The sequence below is a fragment of the Chelonia mydas genome, chromosome 1, assembly GCF_015237465.2.
Source record: "Chelonia mydas isolate rCheMyd1 chromosome 1, rCheMyd1.pri.v2, whole genome shotgun sequence".
Taxonomy (NCBI): domain Eukaryota; kingdom Metazoa; phylum Chordata; order Testudines; family Cheloniidae; genus Chelonia; species Chelonia mydas.
In genome coordinates, this window is record NC_057849.1 from 152575060 (window position 1) to 152596903 (window position 21844).

Here is a 21844-nt window from a genome sequence, read left to right on the forward strand (position 1 = left end):
AATTTTGCATCCTTATATCTGTGATCTTTTATTAATTGTCCAAAAACTTAACGTAGAGGTGAGGTTATCTGATGTTCTCATGCCCTTTCAAAACCTCTGTCCTCTTTGGGCTTTGCCCCAACACATCAGTAACGCACATTTCATAGAATCATAGAATATCAGAATTGGAAGGGACCTCAGGAGGTCATCTAGTCCAACCCCCTGCTCAAAGCAGAACCAATCCCCAATTTTTGCCCCAGATCCCTAAATGGCCCTCTCAAGGATTGAACTCACAACCATGGGTTTAGCAAGCGAATGCTCAAACCACTGAGCTATCTCCCCACCCCGTTGAACTCTACTAGTCTGTTTTGAAGGGGAAACAGAAATGGGGGCTGGTATGGTTGTGGGAGGGGCCTTTGGGAGAGCAGGTGAAGTCCCCTAAATTCTCCATTGCATAGGTGACACCCTTCTTTTCTACTCACATACTTGTGCACTGCTCTGACCACCTCTTTTCCCCTGGAAGCAGCAGGCTTGAACAGGAAGGGTGGAGCTGGTGTCCCTTCCTGCATGCTTGAAGCAGCATGGGGAAGAAGGGGGCAGTGTGGAGAAGAGGGCCTATTGCATGTTTTAGAGTAGGTGTTTTATTCCTTTCAACACTGGAGGTGTTGACAGTCTTTTAGTAGGGGTATTAGGTGTTCTCTGCTTTTTTACCATTGAAGAACATGGATAGTTCACATGCAGTACCCCTAATCACCATTGATGTCTAGGCTGAATTCTTGTAAGAGGAGGATGTTTATAGTTTTGTCATGGCATCAGCTCACTGTACTTTGTGGTCTAACACCATCCTGGCTGCAGGTGATCTTCTGTGTTAAATAAAGAGAATAATTCCTTCCAGAAATAGGTAGTTCTTCAAGTAGGTCTGCGGATTCCGTTGTAAGTGTGCATGTGTATGAGATTGCTACTCAAAAGATTTTCAGTGTCTACTGGAGGCTGTGTGTGCTCCCTGTGCTACCTTGTGCTTCTGTATGGAAGTGTAAAGTGCGGAGTGGCCATGGCCCTTCCCTACTTCCCTCTTACCACCTACGGCAGTGAGATGGAACACCAGAGTCTGACCCATTATCTCTTAGCACTTGTTAATTCTACTTGACAGCTTTTCCACTTGGTAATTATTTACGTAACTGGAAGAAAAATCTTCTCCCTCAATTAAACAAATTTGGAACCAAAAAACCCAGTACAGTCCAGTTAAGCGCGTAGTGCTCTCATCCTAATGACTGACCAAAATGTGCATCAGTTGATGGACTGAGACCACTCATGGACAGCCACAGTAGATGCCTCTCTGGGTGAGAGCCACTTTCCAGACATGGTTTGTCATTTCTTCTCATCTTGGATGCTAGTCAAGAGACACCAGTCTTAAGCTCCATTTGTTAGAGCAATTGATGAGTTACCTTAGAGTCTGAAGAAACACTTATCAATTTCTTCAGTGCCTGAGCAGTCTTGTTATCTGAGTGCCCCTTCCAGTGGGCATGCAACACAGAATACTGACATCAACAATCTTCAGTGTCAAAGAAAGATCCAACAGAGAGAACCCTTGCACAAAAACTGGCACCGACAGAAGGTGATCTGAAGCAGGCCAGATGGAGCTTGCTGTCTCACAGGGAGGTCAAAACAAACCTTCCAAATCACCTAGAGAGAGAAGGGTGGAAATGGAAGGGTGAGGTGGAATTGGCCGCAGCTGTAGTATCAGTGAAGTATCACAGACTGCAGTGCTGAAAACCATGCAGGCATAGATGTAGCTCTATCTGTAAGAGTGTTTCCTGGTACCAGCTAGAGAATCCCACCTCTCTCCGAGAGCCCACATTGGCATGGAGGGCCAGTGCTGGCACTGGAAGAGATGCTGATACAGAGATCACTGTATACTTCAACACTGTCTCTGGAATAAATGTATTCCTTAATAAATAAATGTCCCAGTCACAAGGCCATGACTTTTTTTTTTAATTTTATTTGGGGGGTGGGGCGGAGACCTGATGGAAATGACCAGAACTGTCTTCACCAGGGCTCCCAGCTTCAGCCCTGTTGGGGGTGCCGGGAATTGGGGCTTGAGCCCCAGCTCCTGATTTCAGCCCCATGGGCAGTGCTTTGGGTTTTGGCTGCGGGGCTCCCCAGCCCCCTTGAAAGGGCTCATGGACTCATAGTTGAAAACCGCTGACCTAGCAGACTTAAGCAAGCATTTAGTTACCAGTCACAAGTGATTGCTGCAAAGGTCCATCACAGAACTGATATTCATGGGAGGTTTCTCACAATAGACCTGTACAGCACCAAATGTCCTAACTTTTGCTTCAGTGGGGCTTGAGTTTGGGTTCATTATAAGGTTTCTTTTTCCTACTGTGGAATCAAGGCCTTGCTTATGCCTTTCACACCATTCCCCTGATTCTCAGGATGATGATCAAGATCAGGTGGTACAAAACCACACTCATCATTGTAGCTCCTTACTGGTTAAGACAGTTTTCGTTGACGGGCATGTAACAGATGTCCCCTTAACCTCCCATCTACCTTCCAGGCTGCCCAGATATGATGATGCAGAACCGTGATCAGATTCTTTATCCAGAGCAGAAATCATTGCATCTGACAGCCTGGATGTTGGCTGGTTGATTACTCCTTATAATTCAGGAAATCCTTATACAGAGCTGGAAACAGTCTTTATCGGTGGTAATGTTCAATAAAAAACTTATTCTTCAAAATGGAAGAGGTTCTCTATATGGGCAGTTCAACCCAACTTGGACCCAGTACAGACTCAGATATCAAAGATTCTCTCTTACATACTGCATTTAAAGTATGCTGGCTTTTCATTTAGCTCTTAAGGTCCATCTTGTGGCAATTTTGACTTGTCATGAACCTTAACAGTTGTGCTCAGTCTTCGCACAGCTGATGGTATAACGTATGTCAGCAGTCTGTACGTCGTTATGCACTGGTAAGAGGACAGAATTCTGCTTGGAACCCTCCTCCTCCTCCTAAACCTCATGGACCATCCCCTTAGCCACTCTCAGAATGAGAAGGTTATTTATCTGTAACTGCAGGTTCTTCAAGATGGGGACCACACATCTGTATTCCACTGAGGGTTATGCGCATACGCTGTGCGCCCAGAGATAGAACTTTTCAAAGTAGTAGTGTCCATTGGTCCACACATGCGACCCTGCATTGCTTTGTGGTTTCGCACCAAGTCCTCCCCTGGAGCAGTACCGAATGCACTTAGTGTTGGTGTGAGATGCAACGAGGTCTCTGACCGGAGTTCCTCATTGACCAAAAATGTCCGCGATTACCATATCATGCAATTTTCATTTGTGGTCAGTTGCAAAATTCCTGCTGAGAGCATCAGCTGTCATGTTTTGAGTCCCTAGTAGGTAGACTGCTGATGATGGTATGGTGTGCAATGCACCATTTCCAGAAGCTCACTGCTTCTGCTCACAGTGCTGGGGACCATGTGCCTCCTTGCTTGTTTATGTACTGCAAGCATTGTTATCCAACATGACAAGAACGTGACAAGAATGAATGGACGATAAAAATATGTGGCACACCTTGCATACTGCCCAAATTTCCAGGAGGTTGATGTAATTCTTGGCTTCTCAAGTGGTTCAAGTTCCTTGTGTCGTGCATGTCTGCTCCCCAGCCATTGAGTGAGGTGTCTGTTATAATTGTCATGGGCCATCAATTCCTGAGCTTCCTTTCTGCATTGTGTTGCCAGTAACCAGTCATCCAGGTCAGGCAAGACAAGGACTCGTTGCCATCGGAGGTGAGATGCTACCAGGGAGAAGACTTTTGTGAAGACTTGTGGAGCAGTGGTGAGTCCAAATGGGAGGACCCTGGATTGGAAGTGTCGCAGATCCCATGAACCTCAGGAACCATCTGTAGGTTGAATGGGTGTCAACATGGAAGTAAGCATCCTGTATATCAGGAGGTGTTAACCACATGCTTTTTTCTAGCAAGGGACTGATGGCCATGAGGTGACTATGCAGAACTTCGGTTTGTGAATTGAACAGTTGATGTGTTGGAGATCCAAGAATGGTCTCCATCCTCCTTTCTGTTTGGGCACTAGGAAATATCTGAACAGAACCCTCTGTCCTGAAAAACTGCAGGGACTGGCTCCACTGCTCTTCTCTGCAGGAGGGAGTCCACCTCCAGGGTAAGAATACTGTTGTGAGAATGATCCCTGAAATGGGCTCAGGGAGTGGGTGTTTAGGGGAGGTAGCATTGTAAACTTGATTATATAATTATGTTGAATGACATCCAGGACCCACTTGTCCGTTGTTGTGCTCCATGCTGGTAGAAAGAGTTTGAGACGGCCCCTAAAAGGGGTGATTGGCAATAGTGTTAGGGTGCGAAGTGGTTGATAGCTCTCTAGATGCACTCAGAAATATCGCTTATGTGAAGATTGGGCTTGCTGCATGGACGGCTGCATTAGTGGACCAGGCAGATGAGCCTGGACCTTTGGGCGCTTCTGTGGAGGGTTTGTAGGATTGCTGGTAGTAGAACTGGGGAGGTTCTATAATGTTGTTGTGTATGCAGCAGGCAGACAAATTTTCATTTCGGCACTGATGTATATATGCCATAAGATCGCAGGGTGGGTCTAGAGCAGTGGGGTGCATGCACCCCCTGGGGGTGCGAGACATGTATTTATTAACATTATAAATTTTTTATCTAGATTTTTGATAAGGGGTGCGAGAACATATTTTGAAAACCAAAGGGGTGCAGGCTGCAGTAAAGGTTAAGAACCACTGCTCTAGGGTATTTCAGTGAGTGTAAGGAATTATCCGTCTTCTGGTTGAAGAGGTGTGCTTAATCAAAAGGGAGGTCCTCGGTTGTGCTCTGTACCTCCCTTGGGAAGACAGAGGAATGTAGCCAGGATTCCCTCCTCATGATGATTCCACTCGCCATTATATGCAAAGACATGTCCGTGTAATCAGCCGCAGTCTGAAGTATGATCCTGGAGACCAACTTTCCCTCCTCCAAAATAGCTTGGAAGTGGGCATGATCCTGCTGGAGTAGTTTATCTGCAAAATCTGCCATCTGCCCATAGTTAAAGAAGTCATATTTGGCCATCAGTGCTAGGTGGTTCGAGATATGGAACTGGAGGCTGGCTGAAGAAAAGACCTTTTTACCCATAAGGTCTAACCTCTTGCCCTCATTGTCAGAGGCATGGAGCATTGATGTTGTTGCCCAGCCTGCTCTGTAGCAGCCTGGATCACCAGGGAATTAGGCGGAGGATGGGAAAACAAACTCAGACCCATTGGGGAGCACATTGTCCCTTTTTTCTGCCCCCTTTGGAGTGGGGATGCACATGGCCAGGGTATGCCACATGCCGTGTGCTGGTTAGAGAATGGTGTCATTGATCGGTAGGGCCAATTTGGTCAGTATTGATGCATGTAAAATGTGTCCAGTAGTTGATACTGACTGTCCTGCACTGTGGGCACTCCAATGGGCACTGAAGGGCATTAGCTATCCACCTGAGCAGCTCCTGAAATTGACGGTAGTCATCCAGGGGAAAGGAGGGCATCAACAACACAGACTCCTTCGGGGATGATGATGGGAACCTCTCTGGATCCTTTGGTACCATTAGAGCTAGGCTGACCTGCGCATTGTCCAGCCCCGGTTCCGAACATTTATTCAATGAAGTACAGAGTGGTGAGCCAAGGGATTGCTCCTGGGTTGAGCAAGGCAGTTCTGAATGTGAATTTGGGGTCATGAGTTCTAATATGGCAAACATGGTTGATCCTGATGTTCTGTGGCGGTGCTCCTGGAGCCAGGTACCAATGGCTTCTTGCCTGAGACTAGGGAGTGTATTGCTATGGTGCCGTTGGAACTCTGGTAGGTATGCTTTTGGAATGGAAGCAGCAGACCAGGTGTAGTGTCCAAATCCTCCGACTCAGAGGAACCACAGTCCAGTATGAATGGGGGCTCTGACAGAATGGGGTATGCTGTAGGAACATGGACCAGAATGCACAGAGATCTTATCTGATCCAGGAATAAAAGTTCACAAGGGCAAGGAGTGCATCTGAGTCTCCCCAGCATTAATGGCACCCAGTCCATGGACAGAACCATGTAAGGGGGTCTGCCTTGGTACCGACAATTCACACTGCAACAGCAGAGCCGATGCAGGGCCCAGGACCAATGGATCCAGTGAACAATGCGATGACTTGTTGCTTTTTTTGGGCCTTGGAGAGTGTCCCACCTTCGTGGCCAGAACTCGTGGATGATGCCCCCTTTTTCTTGGATCTGGAGGAAGCCTTACTGCCATGCTTATGTGTGTGCTTCCATGTTTCATGGCTAAGCACTGACACAGGGGCCATAGGACTGGTACCCGTGGATCTGGACTGAGATGCCACAGTATGAGGTGCACTCCTGGATTGCTCAGGCTGATGTACGGCCCCTTGGCAATCTCCAGGAGATGCTTCTTAAAGTTTAAGGCCTGACCTTCCTGGTATGGTCAGGGAAAGAGAGGCAGATAGTACACCTGGACGTGATGTGGACTTCCTCCAAGTAGTACAGACGGTGTTGGTGCTCGTCAGTGAGCGAAAATGAGCAAGGGCAGGAAGTGCAGACCTTGAATCCCCGTGTCTTTCGCATATCCGCTATCCAGACGGGTGCTGGGAACGGGGGAGGAGAGGTTGGTGGGAAGCTGCTGAAGCAGAGTCCAAAAGTCTTTAATCCTACAAAAATTACTACAAACTCTAAAACCCCTACAAAATCGGTAAAACCTGAACTATATACAAACAGATTTTTTTTTCTGGAAGTCTGGAATTGCATCAAAGGATGAAAGAACAAACAAAAGCTCCAACTCAGACCATGCAGCAGTGAGAAGGAACTGAAGATGCGGTTGGCCTGCCCTGCCCATTATTGCCTCAGGCAAAACCAGGAGGCAATGCAGGGACGCATACGTGGACTGACGGACACTACTAGTTTGAATAGCTCTGGTTCCAGGCGCATGGTGCATGCACATAAACCTCAGTGGAATACATATGGGGCCATCACTTAAAGAAGAAGCTCCTTTCACCGTCTTATCCTGAAGATGGATTTTTCTGGTTGTCCTCACCTCGACTAGGAGAGTCAGTGAGCTCCAGTTTGAACCAGTTAGTTAACTTACTGGTCTTCTCAAAACGCCACTCTGCAGCAGGAGAAAATAAACCCACTGACCTTTGCCAAACATTGTCTTTAATTAGCTACCAGGTCTGATGCCATGTTTGGTAGAATGGTTCAGCTAAGTCAACTGAAGCTCCTCAGATCGCACCATCCTGAGTGGACACTGCTTACCAGTCGCCTACAGTGGGATTCACACTGATACATACTGAAAAGAAAAAGTGGTTACTTTCTTTATAGTAACTGTGATTCTTAAGGTGTTGTCAGTGTCGATCCCATGAACAGCCTTCCATTCTGGCTTTTTCAGTGTCCTCAGCATATGGCATTCTGAATATGTGTGGGAACTAGGGAATGGTTGCAACAGCTTCACCCTTTATGCCCTCACATGGGAGCAAGAGGAGGTAGAGGGCACATGTGTGGCTCCAGTAGACCCTGCTGCTTTAAAAGGATGGCTGTTGTGTGCATGAAAGATGTGCACCTACAATGGGATCCACAGGAATAGTTTTTTTTAGAATTTGTGTGTTCGTTTGTTTAAATCATATTTATCAGTGACAACTTTCTTCCTTCCAGCTTTCTCATGTAGGTTGTCTAAGAACTATGCTGATCTTTGAGTGCATTGGAGTAGAAGAGCGCAGTTTGGTACTAGTGTCTATAGTGATAGTAATTAGAATAAATGAGGCATTACAAATAATTAATTGATTTCATTGTTGCATAGACTTGTGTATAAATAAATTTTGAGACTGAACAAAGTCTGCAAAGCAGAAGAGTGTAGTGTCATCCAGCAGCGTCTGTAACCATGACTGATACTATTTAGATTTTATTTCTGGGATTTGTGACATCGAAAAGTATCCTCATAATCCCAGTATTGTTCCCTCCACTGCATTGAATTCTTTGATTTCTGGTACTAAACACAATTTTTAATGTCACAAGAAGTTACCTTGTCGTCTTGTCTTCCCCCCTTGCTGTAACCTGGAAATGACCAAAAGAAATAGGACCATTTAGATATCTGTAGAGCTTTCATGTCATGTTTAAATAAAAATGAAAATCCTTTAAAATCACCTCCTCTCCCGCCGTTATCTCTAATCCAGCTGGTAGGCTGAGGGAAGACACATAAATCTTAATTACTGGGTTCTTTGGAAGGTTTATAGATGCATACTGTAGGGTCTAGGGATCAATCGTAGATTACTAGTCATCAGTGTTAAAGCCAAGATCAGCAGTTTTTGAGCACTTTTTCTAGTTTTCATCAATTTAAATTTTCACAGTCCTGGAAAATTACTGAGAGATTGGATCAGGGTAGACCCAGGAAGAATACACGGAACTGCTAAGTGTGTCCATGTCCTCCCCTTCTCAGTTTCCTATTTATTTTAGACCTGTGGTTGCAAAACTTGATATTTCATGAGAACCCAGCTTGGTTTGTTGTCTCTGTCCTGCCGTTTAGTGTGCAGGTCTAAAGAAGAGGGGTGTTATCATATAGTCATCTTGACTGTTACAGAGCATATCAAATTCAAAAGTGTTTTCTACGATTTGGAGAGCCCCTATGAGTTGGTTTGACTAAGTGGGCACAGAGCTGATTGAGGCTCCAGGGATGGGGACAGCTTCGCTCTGCTGCTGCTGTTCCACAAGCAGCCATAGTGTCCTCCATCCTCTTCCCTTTTATTAAAGAGCTAGACACCCTCAAGCTGTTCGAAGGAAAATTTGTAAGAATGTATCTTGGCTTTGCCTATACCTTGGTCAAACATAATAGAATGAGCTTTCAGACACTGTCTACAGAAGGTCTTTTCTTCTTGTATCAGGACTTGTGGTCGGGTACACTTCTTATATGGTTTACGTGTTGACCTCTGAATAGGGATCCCAGCCTACCAGTTTGGCTGTAATAGCACCCCGTAATAGCTGTATTCCATCAGTGGGAAGCCTGTCCTGTTCTTCCCAGATTTACCACAGCAGTAGCATACTATTAGTGTTTCCCTGCTGCCCAGGAGAATTTATGCTAGGTTGTGGGAGTGGCTGAGGAACTTGTGGCTCCTCCAAAACCTCTTGTCTAGGACTAGCCTTGCCCTCTCCCCTTAAGTGTTCCAACTAGCATCCCCCAGGTTGGGCGTCCCCTTGTCTTGTGTTCCTGGGTTGGGCATTCCGGGTCTGACATTCTGCTCAGGGAGGTCTGTTCCTTTAACCTCAAAATAGACTTTGCTCTCTCCATTGCCTCTCCCATGGAAGATGTCTGGAAGTGCCTTACCAAGCCTGAGATATCCACAGATAGGACTTGCTAAATAAATAAAGGATTGCTAGTTGGATTCTGTGCTTTGCAAATTGTTTACTGTAGGTGCAAGGAACTTTCTTTTTGTGTCCTTCTCAGTTCAACTGTTTTTAACAACTGCCCCAGCATAGTGCTATATACTGTTCCACTACTTCAGTCCTGTCCTTTTCCTCAGCTTATAGTTAAAGGATGCTTGAAAGGCATCAGTAATGTAAGAATAAAATCATCATAAATTATCTGGAAAAAGCGGTAAACAGTGAGGTGGCAAAATTTGAAGATACAAAATTACTAAAGATAGTTAAGTCCCAGGCAGACTGTGAAGAGCTACAAATGGATCTCTCAAAACTGGGTGACTGGACAGCAAAGTGGCAGATTAAATTTAAATTTGATAAATGCAAAATAATGCACATTGGAAAGCATAATCCCAACTATAACACATAAAATGATGGGATCTAAATTAGCTGTTACCACTCAAGAAAGAGATCTTGGAGTCATTGTGGATAGTTCTCTGAAAACATCCACTCAATGTTCAGTGGCAGTCAAAAAAGCGAACAATGCTAGGAATAATTAAGAAGGGGTTAGATAATAGGACAGAAAATATTATGTTGCCTCTATATAAATCCATGGTCACCCCATTTCAAAAAAGGTTGGACTTGGAAAAGATTCCGAAAAGGGCAACAAAAATTATTAGGGGTATGGAATGGCTTTCATATGAGGAGAGATTAATAAGACTGGGACTTTTCAGCTTGGAAAAGAGATGGCTAAGGGGAGATATGATTGAGGTCTATAAAATCATGACTGGTGTAGAGAAAGTAGATAAGGAAGTGTTTACTACTTCTCATAACACAAGAACTAGGGGCCACCAAATGAAATTAATAGGCAGCAGGTTTAAAAAAAAGAAGTATCTCTTCACACAACGCACAGTCAACCTGTGGAACTCCTTGCCAGAGGATGTTGTGAAGGCCAAGACCATAACAGGGTTCAAAAAAGAACTAGATAAATTCATGGAGGATAGGTCCATCAGTGGCTATTAGCCAGGATGGGCAGGGCTGTTGTTCCTAGCCTCTATTTGCCAGAAGCTGGGAATGAGTGATAAGGGATGGATCATTTGATGATCACCTGTTCTGTTCATTCCCTCTGGGACACCAGGCACTGGCCACTGTCGGAAGACCGGATACTGGGCTAGATGGACCTTTGGTCTAACCCAATAGGGCCATTCTTATGTTCTTATTTAAGGATCTTTTATCCTGGTTGTGTTCAACCTTTTCAACCAGAGGGCCAGAAATACTTTAAAAATGTCAGTTGATACTTTTGTACAGCTCATAGTTGGTTTCACAGTAGCAGGACTAGCAGCTCCCACTGCCGCTTATATAGTATTACATTCTGTTTAGGTTCTTTTATAGGACATCTCACCATAGTTTATGCTAATAGCACATAGTATTCCCTGCGTCTATTTGTTGCTGCAGATGTGGTCCTACTCAACTCCTTTTGAAAGTGTCTTGTGATGTGCGACATTCCCTCACCTCACTCTGGAACTATATGGAAATTGTGTATGGTGCAGACATAGGTGGGATCCACTTGTGTTGTTTTTCTCACCGGCACTGCTCCTTGAACTGCATTGGATACCAGTTGTCTTCTAGTTGGATTTCTGTCTTGATTGTGCCTCTTCCTGTGAGGTACCACAACAGGTGGGAATATCTAAGGCAGATGAATCAAAAGATCCCCTCTTAATATAAATAGGATGAGGTTAGACACACGATGCTCCTGAGGAATCTTTGGCTATGAAACTTCCTGCCGTCCTTGAGTCCATCAGATCTCAGACTTGATGATCCTCCAGCACATACTCAAACTTCGGCTTGTTTTGATTTCTTAATATGAATAAAAACAGAATTGTCTGTCATTTTTTAAGACAGTCCTCAAGAAACATGTTGTGGGTAGTGTAATCAAGTTCTGTCTTATAACCTGATGGTAACCTCCAGCACAGAAGAACTTGAGTATATTGCTGCTGCTGCTGCTGCTGCTGCATCATCATCAAGTGATTATTTATATAATAGTTTTGAATTTTTTAGTAAATATAAGGTAATCGTTTATCAAATTACTTACACTTGCTTAAGAAATGTCCAATAAAAAAGCCTTAAATTTTGCCTTATCACTTTGGGATCTAAGGATCAATTTCTTTAAAAAGAAGAGTTTCTTAGAAAAGGGTTACGTTGCATAGGTGCAGTTGATTCCTCATCCCCTCCCCCCATGTAAATAGTATTACAAAGCAGGGAAATAAATTAATAGACTTGTGAATTGCAGAAAAGCTACTGATAAATTGATGATTGGTGAATAAGAAATATAATTACTTGTTTGGAATCAGAGCTTGATGGCCTTTCCCCTAGTATTAGTGACAAATGGACTTTTCTTAAGCCAAATTTCAGGCTTATCTTAGTAGTTAAATACTGAAATAAAAAAATGTATATTCTAAATATACTACTTATAGTAATATATATTTATAATTATGACTATAGTAGTATGGTATGTTTTGTCTCGTCTTCCCATTTTAAACTGAGGACTTCTGTCCATCCTACCTTCCCCTTTGTTCCTCTAATACGAAACAGAATATCCCACTTCAGTAAGAAGGCTCAGATATTTTTGTTATTAAATGGCTCTATAAGTAGCATTTTGGTCTCAAATTCAGAATGAAAATTCAGGCTTTCGGGTGAATCACATTTGTTTTTTAAATCTGCTCCCCTCTGGCCCCCTATTATGTTGAGAGCCTCCCTAAATAGAGTATCTGATATTGGCGACAGCCTTTCTATCAGCCATGTGTTTAAGAATGTGCAAAAATATAGGTTTGAAGTTCCCTAATGTATGTATGCTTATCTGAGTTTTAAACAGTGTTTCTTTTCTTTACAGAACGCTGCCTTTTTATATGGCCTTGGTTTGGTCTACTTCCAGTACAATGCATTTCAGTGGTAAGTGTGAATAAATCCTGACTTTATCAGAATGCTTTTGTTTATATTTTGTTACAATGTGAATGTTTCAAAACCAGCTCACGTTCTGTTCAGGGGATTTAAAACTTTTCATAGTCTTGATCAGATCTTAAGCGACAGATTGTCCTGGGTATCATCTCTCCCATTTAAGATACCATAACATAACTTGTGGCAACTATGGCAATTTCTTAAATGGAAAAACATAATAGAAAGCTAATGTATGTTTAGTTTCCTTTAATATGAATCATCAGGTATGCAGGCTCTCTGTTTCCAGTGTGACCATATGGGTTTCTGTGAAGTACGGGTGGTCTGTGAGCCACAGGTTGGGAACCATTGCCTTTGGGTTGTGGGAAAACCTGTTTTTCTTTGAGTGATTGCTCATATCGATTCCAAGTAGATGTGTGCACACCGTGTGCACAGTTGTCAGAAAGTTTTTTCCCTGGCAGCACTGGTCGGGTCGGCTGTGGAGCACCCTGGAGTGGCGCCTCCATGGTGCTCAGTATATGACCCTGCTGACTCGGCGCTTCCTCATTCCTTCTTACCACCCGTGACAGTCATTGGAACTGCGTTGGCTTGCTTTCTCAAGTGTTCCTCTGGGTCTTATAGTTTAGAGTCTTGTAGTTTTGATAGTTTAGCTATAGTTACTTAACAGTGTTCCTGGCCCAGGTGCCTGTTCAAGAGATCTGCAGGGTGGCAACGTGGTTTTCAAAGCACAGTTTCGCCACTCAGTACACGGTTTCCCAGCACGGTAGAGATGTGCTCCAGTCCATGATTCCATAACTCCGACCCCATCGCTTAGGTAAGGCGTGGGAGTCACCTGCTTGGAATCAATATGAGCAATCACTCAAAGAAAAAATGGTTACTCATCTTCTTGTAACTGTTCTTCGAGATGTGTTGCTCATATCTATTCCAAACCCACCCGCCTTCCCTTCTGTCGGAGGAGCCGACAAGAAGGAACTGAGGAGGCACTGATACGGCAGGGCCCTATATTCACTGCCAAGAAGGCGCCACTCCAGAGGGCTCCACAGCCAACTCAAGTGGTTCTCCTAGGGGAAAGACTTTCCAATGACTCTGCACGTGGCAAGCACACACTAATTGGAATGGATATGAGCAGCACATCCCGGGGTTGGACTAGATGACCTCCTGAGGTCCCTTCCAACTCTGATATTCTATGATGATCTCGAAGAACAACAGCTACGAGAAAGTGAGTAACAGTTTTTTCTCTAGGGAAAAACAACTTAGTGTGTTTTATTCTTGTTTGTTCATGGCACAAATTTAATGTATTTGAAAATTTTTGATAGTAGAAACAATGGACTCTAATTTGTATCTCAGAATGGGTATTCCAAAAAGTTGAGAAGTGGTGGTCTTACTGGGTTTTTTCCCAACTAGGAAACAAGAAGAAAATGACAGAAATGTCTGCAAGCTGAGAGGGGAAGGAGAATGGGTGAAGTCATTGGTGACTGGAGAGAGTATTGGGCTAGTAGATTGAATGAATTTGCATTTATTGTTAAATAAGGGAATGGGTGGAGTAAAGTACTATTATAGGGCTTAGTTTGCTACAGTCTAAAAGCTTTTGGAAAGTGGGCGGTGCACATCATAATGTATCTATATAAAGCTGACTAGCTTATCTTATTTTTCAGTCTTCTTGAGTGTTGACTTCATTATATGATTGTTTCTCAGACCAACTGTGGAAATGTGAAAGCTGCTGATCAATACAGTAAATGGGTGATAATTGTTGAGTAATTACCAGATACTGTGTGAACTTACTTGACTCAGCATGCCTAAAGTTAAAGGGGAGTCGTCAGAAGGAAATGATTGATGATATGAAGTTATAAAATAAGATGCTTTTTTCTAAAGTAAAATTTGTGTAGTGAAAGCATTTGTGCCCATCTCAAAATGCAGAAGTTAGTCTCCTAAATCAAATGTGCTATTGAATTAAAAAGTCCATTGAAGGTGGAGAGCAAAACATCGAGTTTCATTTTGCAACTGAGATATTTTGAATGTTGCTGTTGTTGAACCATACTACACAATCTGCATAACAATCTACAAAGAGGCTCTAAATTTACAAAAGTAAGTAATGGAAGTTTCCAAGGGATCTGGCAGATTAGATTGGTGACTTTATTATGATAGTCTCATTGGAAATTTGGCTTGATATGATTAACAAGAATGAACCTAAACCACGTGAGGACAAAACCAGAAAAGGATTGAGAAAAATCTTAAAATCTATTACCTTCTATTACTTAGCCAACATGACTGATCCCAGATTAAAAAGGTCTAGGGTTGAGCATAGAACAGGAAGAGGCGGCCAATATATGACTTATGGAGTGCAATCCTGAGTCCCTTTCTTATCTTCTAGCATATAATGCTCAAAATAGAGATCTACCCCAATTCTGTTTGCAAAGGATGTTGTGTCATAGTTTGTACTATCAAAACAGTGGAAACCATTATTTTTATTTTAGCACATTCAGATTGGTTTTCTCCAATCTTACATGTAATTATATGTAGGGACAAAGACAAACGATTGGGAGGCCTAAGAAGCTAATAGACTAGGGCCTTAGCTCAGTTCTTCAGTGTTATTTACAGGATTGCGAAGTTTTCATTGCAGATTATACAGCACACCCAAAAGAGCACCAGTTTTGACTGGCTGCTATCATGTTAATCATTACATTGTCTAGTCCCACTTAGAGCTTGTCTATGCTGGCAATTTACAGCTCTGCAACTTTCTCACTCAGGGGTGTGAAAAAACACCCCCCTGAGCACAGCAAGTTTCAGTGCTGTAAAGTTCCAGTGTAAACAGTGCACCAGTGCTGGGAGCTACGCCCCTTGTGGAGGTGGTTTTTTTTTTTTTAGAACGCTAGAAGAGCTCTTTCCCAGTGCTCTGCTGCGACTACACAAGCCACGTTAAAGCGCTGCAGCAGCAGCGCTTTAGTGTTGCCAGTGTAGACTAGCCCCCAGTCTCTCTGGATGACGTGGTTAAAACACTGGCAGTTGCTGGCACCTTTTTCGCACTAGTGCTCTACTATTGCTGTATTGGGGAATCTGCATTTGGTGGTAACAGTGGGAAATTACAAAGGGGAAAATGGCTAGTGTAGACAATGCATATGAAATCACATAAAGTGCGTTTGATTTCTTAAAACCTTTGTGGTGGGTTTTCAGATAAGTGAGAATCACATGATCCTTGGAGCTGGTGCAAGGGTACTTAGGGTCTGCCTACACAGCAGTTGGAGGTGTGATTTCTTCCCACCCATCCCCTCAGCTTAGGTAGACATACAAAAGCTAGTTCAGCTCGAGCTCGCACACAAAAAATAGCAGCATGGCTGCAGAGGCATCGGTGGGAGCTCGGGCTAGCTGCTTGAGTGTGAACCCAGGGTGTTGGGTGGGATTAAATATAGTCAGGCAGCTAGCCTGAGCTGCTGCCCATGTTACCATGGCTGCCTGGCTATTCTGAGTGCACAAGATTTTGTAGGTCTACCCAAGCTGGAAATCGAATTTTCGATCGGCTTTGTAGCCATACTCATACAGTTAGGTAGTACATACTCTACTTCTGCAGTCCGATGTAGATTGCAAGGCAAGCCTCAAACCTGTCGTCTGCCAGATGGAGTGAATTGTCACTCAAACTACCTTTGTTTTAAAGCAGCAAGTCCACCCAATTCAGTTGGTATTTGTGTGGCATATAACATCCATCTGCCTCCGAGACATGCAGCTAAGATTGCAGGCTTTTGAGGATGGGGTGGGTTAATTAGGATGTTAGTGAGTTAATGGCAGGTAAGTATCTGTCTTGCTCGGGTGAAGGGAAAAGGAAGAGTTTTTGATGGTTTTTTGGTAAGATCTGTAATTAATTTTATGCAATGTCTTCAATGAAGAGTAGGTACATTTTAAAAAGTAATTGAAATAGTCAGTTTGGGAAATCCTGTTCATCTTTTTTTTACAATATCTTTGGCTGTCCAAGATACAAAAAATACTTACACCATCCCTGAAGGATGTTTGTATAACCTGTTCTAAAAATCCTCCCTAGGTAACCTGTTCCAGTGCTTATCAATACTTCGTTTTTTGGTAATATCTAGCCTAAATCTCCCTTGCTTCAGTTTAAGTCAATGATGACTCATCCTGCACTTGGTGGACATGGAGAGCAGTTTGTAACAGCCCTTAACATATTTGATGTCTGTTATCAGGTCTCCTTCGTCTTCTCTTCTCTTTAGATAAAAAATACCCAGTACTTTCAATCTTTCCTCCATAGGCCATGGTTTCTAAGCCACTTAGCATTTTTGTTGCTGTCCTTTGTACTCTCTCCAATTTGTTTACATCTTTCTTACAGTGTGATGCCCAAAATTGGACACAGTACTCCACCTGAGGCTTCAACAGTGCCAAACAGAGCAGAACAGTTACTTCCTGTGTCTTGTATTTGATCCTCCAGTTAATGTATCACAGAATGTTTGCATTTTTTGCAACAGTATCACATTGTTGGCTCCTGCTCAGTTTCTCATCCACTCTAACCTTCAGATTTTTTCACCAGTACTAGCACCTAGCCAGTTACTTTCCATTTTGTAGTTGTGCATTTGATTTTTCTTAAGTGAAGTACTTTGCCCTGGTCTTTATTGAATTTCATCTTGTTGATTTCAGGCCAATTCTCCAATTTGTCAAGATTGTTTTGAATTCTAATTCTGTCCTCCAAAATGCTTACAACACCTCAGCTTGGTGTCATCTGCGAATTTTGTAAGCATACTCTCATGTCATATTCCAAGTCATTAATGAAAAATGAATAGTACCGGACCCAAGACAGACCTTTGTGGGATCCCACTTGCTGTCAAACTGGGAAATGTATCAAACCATGGATAACTACTCTGAGAACTGTCTTTCAACCAGATGTGCACCCATCTTATAATAATTTCACTTAGAACATGTTACCCTAGTTCGCTTACAAGAATGTCATATGGGACTATGTCAGCAGCCTCACTAAAGTCTGGGATATATCACATCTACTGTTTTCCTCCCTATCCACAAGGCAAGTTATCTTGTCAGAGAAGGGAAAAATGGATTGATTTGGCATGAATTACTCTTGACAAATCCATGTGTGCTATTCCTTATTATCCTCTAGGTTTAAACAGATTGATTGTTTAATTTGTTCCAGTATATTTTTGGATATTGAAGTTAGGCTCACTGGTCTGTAGTTGACCGGGTCCTCCTTGTTGAAGGTAGTATACTTTCTTGTTGATGAAACTTATTGATGAAACTATACTTGCTTCAGTTCGATTCCCCTTTGCTCATCTTGGAGCAGAGCAACAAAGTTGAAATTGTTATAAATCAGCATTATTCACAGCTTTATTAGGCTTCCTACCACTGTCAATAGTAAATACTTTTTTTATTCCACCTAGATCTCCAGAGCGGGGAGGCAATGTTTGCAATGAAAAGAGGCCTCCCAGTGTTGTCTGAGCAGTGGATGGCCATGTTGTGTCCTCCAACCACAGTTACCACCTCTAGAGCCAGACACATGAGAATAGTCGGTTTTCAGAAACTTAAGCTAAAACATTGTTGCTGCTGCGTCATATTCATTCCCTGGTGGACTCAGTTGTCTTATTGCTTTGCCCACCAGATATGCAGTCTCTGGTATGTGCTACATCTTGTACTTGAATTCATCATGCTAGCATTGCTCCTGGGGGAATTCTGCACCATTGCGCCATGCAGAATTTTGCAAAATTCCCTGTTTCCCCTGCTGAACTTCTGGCCACCACTAGGGGCCGCTGCATTCTGCATACCCCAGCTCACAGTGAGCAGAGCTCCAAACCAGGTGGGGCTGGATGCTGCATGCTTTTTGATCCTCATTCTCCTGGGGATGGGAGAGGGTCTAGGAAACCCTGCCAGCTCTGGCAAAGGGTGAGGAAGGGCAGGGCTGCACCACACCATGTCCCCTGGCAGGACAGTAAAGAAGTTGGGGGGGGAGTAAAGGCTCTGGGTGTGCTGGTGTCTGGGCCTTGGGGTTCCCCGCGGCTGGGCTCTGGGGGGATGGGAGTGCAGGTGTCTGGGCTCTGGGGACTTGACACAGCCCCTGCCAGCACCCCCCCAACTATAACTGGGTTGTTGTAGGGGTTTCTTTAACTCTTTACTCATGGGGGAATCTTTTTTGCTGCTGTCTGTATTGTTGACATACTTGTTGACTGGTATTTTGAAATAAATTACAAAAATATTTGAAGTGGAGTGATTATATTGTATTGTTTTGAGAAATAAAATATGCTGAATATTGCAGAATTTTAAAATATTGTGAGCATAAATTTTGGTGGAGAATTTTTAATTTTTTGGAGAAGAATTCCACCAGCTATGCATTATGGTATATTTGAAAAATTGTCAGGAATTTACCAGTCTGGGCAAAACTGTACTAGTCCATCCTTACAAAAATACATTCAACCCATTCTGCAATCTGGCCCTCATATATAAAAATACACACACGTCTGGAGACACTTGAATTCTGTCACTACTCAGTCCCCCATTAGTTTCTCACTTTTCATTCAGTCACTCTTCTGTTCAACCCAATTTAATTTCCTCTTCCCTCCCCCACCAAATCAGTTATTTCTCTGGAACAGCCTTCTCAACCCATCTACCCTGATTGGGCAGCTTCATAGTTGCAGAAATTTGCCTAAGTATCTATCCCTGGGCTTTAGTGTCATTCTTTCTCTCTCTGGCCCAGTGACTGTTCAAATACTTTATGCAAAGTGGAATAGGTTCAGTTGGAGAGAGCGAGACCCACTCATAATATCCTATAGCATGGTGGTTAGGGCACTTGCCTGTGCGGGGGATAGACCTGGGTTTAAGTCCTTACTCCAGGCTGGGGATTCAAACCTGGGTGTCTCCACATCCCATATGAGTGGCCTAACCACTAGACTGTTGGGACCAAGGGGGTGGGGCAGTGACACTACTGCCTCCCTCTTGTCATGTTTTGTGAATCTAGTCCCCTAACTTTTTTTTTTTTTGGCTGAAACAATTTGGCGAATTCTTGTTAAATTCACAAATAGCTTTAGGTCAACTTGAAACTATACAGTCTTTTGATTCTGGTCCCTATGTGTATTCCACATGTGGGATACGCATGCATGCCGTGTGCCTGACTCTGTAAGTTTTTCCAAGCAGTGTCCGTTGACTTGCACCGTGCTCAGTATCTTCTCTCATGCTCCTGACTGAGGGCATAAGTGGGGGTGCTTGGGGACTCCATTCCAGTGCTGCTTTATCACCCCATGGCCTGAGTCAGAACTCTGTCCTCCTTTGCTCTTCCAGTCTCTAAATGAGTTATATATGTTTGCTGTAAATAGTTATCCTGTAGTTTAGCAATATTAGTTGTACATAGTATAGAACTCCCATGCGGAGGGAAACCCTCTTTACTCTGGGGACTATACCCAGGATCCCAGACAATTCCAAGATCTCCTGCAAAGGGTAGCAAATGACCTTTACACCCCCCTAGAAGAAGTATAGGACAAGCAGCATCAGCTCCTGGAAATCCTTCATTCCTCAGTACCAAGTAGGGATGCTCTTGCCGATCAACAGTGCCATTCTCCAGCCAGCTAGAACATCTTGGCATATCCCAGCCACATGCATGCCTACCCACAAGGGGGCAGAAAAGAGATATTACATACTGGCTAAGGGGTCTGAGTTTCTTTTCTCACCCCTGCCTCCTCCTCTCCCCCTCCCCCCCAATTCCCTCACAGTGGAAGCAGCAACTGAATGGTCCAGACAGCAACACCCGCGCTCCACCCCAGCTTATAAGGAGAGCAAATGGTTGGACCTTCTGGTACTCAAGGGCTTCTCGTCAGCTAGCCTCCAGTTCCGAATTTCAAACTACCAAGCCTTGTTGGCCAAATATGACTTCCTCAGCGTGCAAACTGCAGGACTTTATTGAACATAAGAATGGCCATACCGGGTCAGACGAAAGGGACATTTAGCCCAGTATCTTGTCTTCCGACAGCGGCCAATGCCAGGTGCTTCAGAGGGAATGAACAGAACAAGTAATCATCAAGTGATCCGTCCCCTGTCTCCCATTCCCAGCTTCTGGAAAACAGAGGTTAGGGACGGCAGAAGATTCGTGGCCGATCACTAGTGAGAACTCCATGACACCATAGTAAGCGACGTCTTCAACCACTGGGGGACTCCGACCAGAGACCACTTTGCCTCCCACACCAGCAACAAATGCAGCACATATTGCTCCGGAGGTGGAGGGGGAACGGTATCAGTATCCACTCTCAAGGTGATGCTCTGATACTCTGCTGGTCGGACCAGATCAACCATGCTTACCCCCTGTACTACTCCTGCCACAAGTACTCCACAAGATTGGGTTGGAGAGAGCCACAGTCATTCTGATTGCCCCATTCTGGCCAAGATAGTTCTGGTTTCCCAATTTTCTCTGCATGTCAGCCTGGCACCCACTTCCCATCTCTACTTTCCCTGGGCTGCTAATGCAACACAAAGGCAAGATCAGACATCCCCAATCTGTAGATGCTTCACCTCAGAGTATGGTTGTTGGATGGGCATCTTCACTAGGATAGGAGTGTTCATCTGAAATGCAAGACACAGTCTCCAGCATCAGGAAAGAGTCCACTAGGTGTTCCTACGGTGCCAAATGGAGAAGTGGAGATTCCCTTGCTTGTGGATTACCTCCTGTTCTTGAAGACATTGGGGCTTGCCCTCAACTCTCAAGGTCCACATAGTGGCAATCAGTGCCTTCGAACCCACATGGAAGGACACTCCATATTTACACATCCCCGTTGACTATTAGGTTTTGGACAGGCCTCCTCAGAACTTTCCCACCCATAGAACCTGTCGCTCCTTTGTGGGACCTCAACCTCGTCCTATCAGCACTAATGAAACAGCCCTTTGAACCGCTGGCTTCATGCTCTATGTCCCTCCTTTCCATAAAAGTTGCCTTCCTTGTGGCTATTATTTCGGCGAGGAGGGTATGTGAGTTTGGGGCTTTGAGGGTGGGACCCCCTTTCACCATTTTCCATAAGGACAGTCTTCCTGCGCCTACATCCCAAGTTTCTACGAAAGGGTGTATCCCAGTTTCATCTCAATCAGCCCGTGCCTGCTTTCTTTCCAAAGCCTCACGCCTCGGCAGAGGAATGACAGCTTCACTCACTTGATGTCTGCTGGGCCTTGGCCTTGGCCCTCTTCCTGTAGAAGGCAAAACCAGTCGGAAAGTCTCTGACATTGTTTATCACAATAGCTGAGAGAGTTAAGGAGTAAGCAGTTTTTATACAGAGAATCTCCATGTGGATTTTGGGATGCAGTACGATCTATCAGTTATTGGTACTGCCTCCCCCTTCTGAGTGAGAGCCCATTCCACAAGAGACCAGATGTCGAGTATGGCCACCCTCCACGGTGTACTACTTCGAGACACCAGTCGGTCAGCCACGTAGAGTTCGGTACATACCTTTGCTGCACATTATGCCTTGGCGCAGAACTCTGCGACGGATACATCTTTCGGTGTGGCTGTCCTCTGCTCAACCAATCCATCTTCATCCTTGCACCC

The 21844-nt window shown here is 44.1% G+C and overlaps 1 protein-coding gene across 15 annotated transcripts in view; it reads left to right on the forward strand.

The window, feature by feature from the left end:
* KDM6A (lysine demethylase 6A) overlaps nucleotides 1-21844 on the forward strand; it is a 269102-nt gene that overhangs the window by 112054 nt on the left and 135204 nt on the right. For 14 of the 15 annotated variants that reach the window (XM_037902842.2, XM_043538113.1, XM_037902856.2 and 11 more), the window contains one exon: nucleotides 12263-12321. The exons of the other annotated variant lie outside the window; for it this stretch is intronic. In XM_037902842.2, coding sequence (XP_037758770.1) covers nucleotides 12263-12321 — 59 coding nt within the window. The remainder of the gene's footprint in view (nucleotides 1-12262; nucleotides 12322-21844) is intronic. 15 annotated transcript variants of the gene reach the window in all.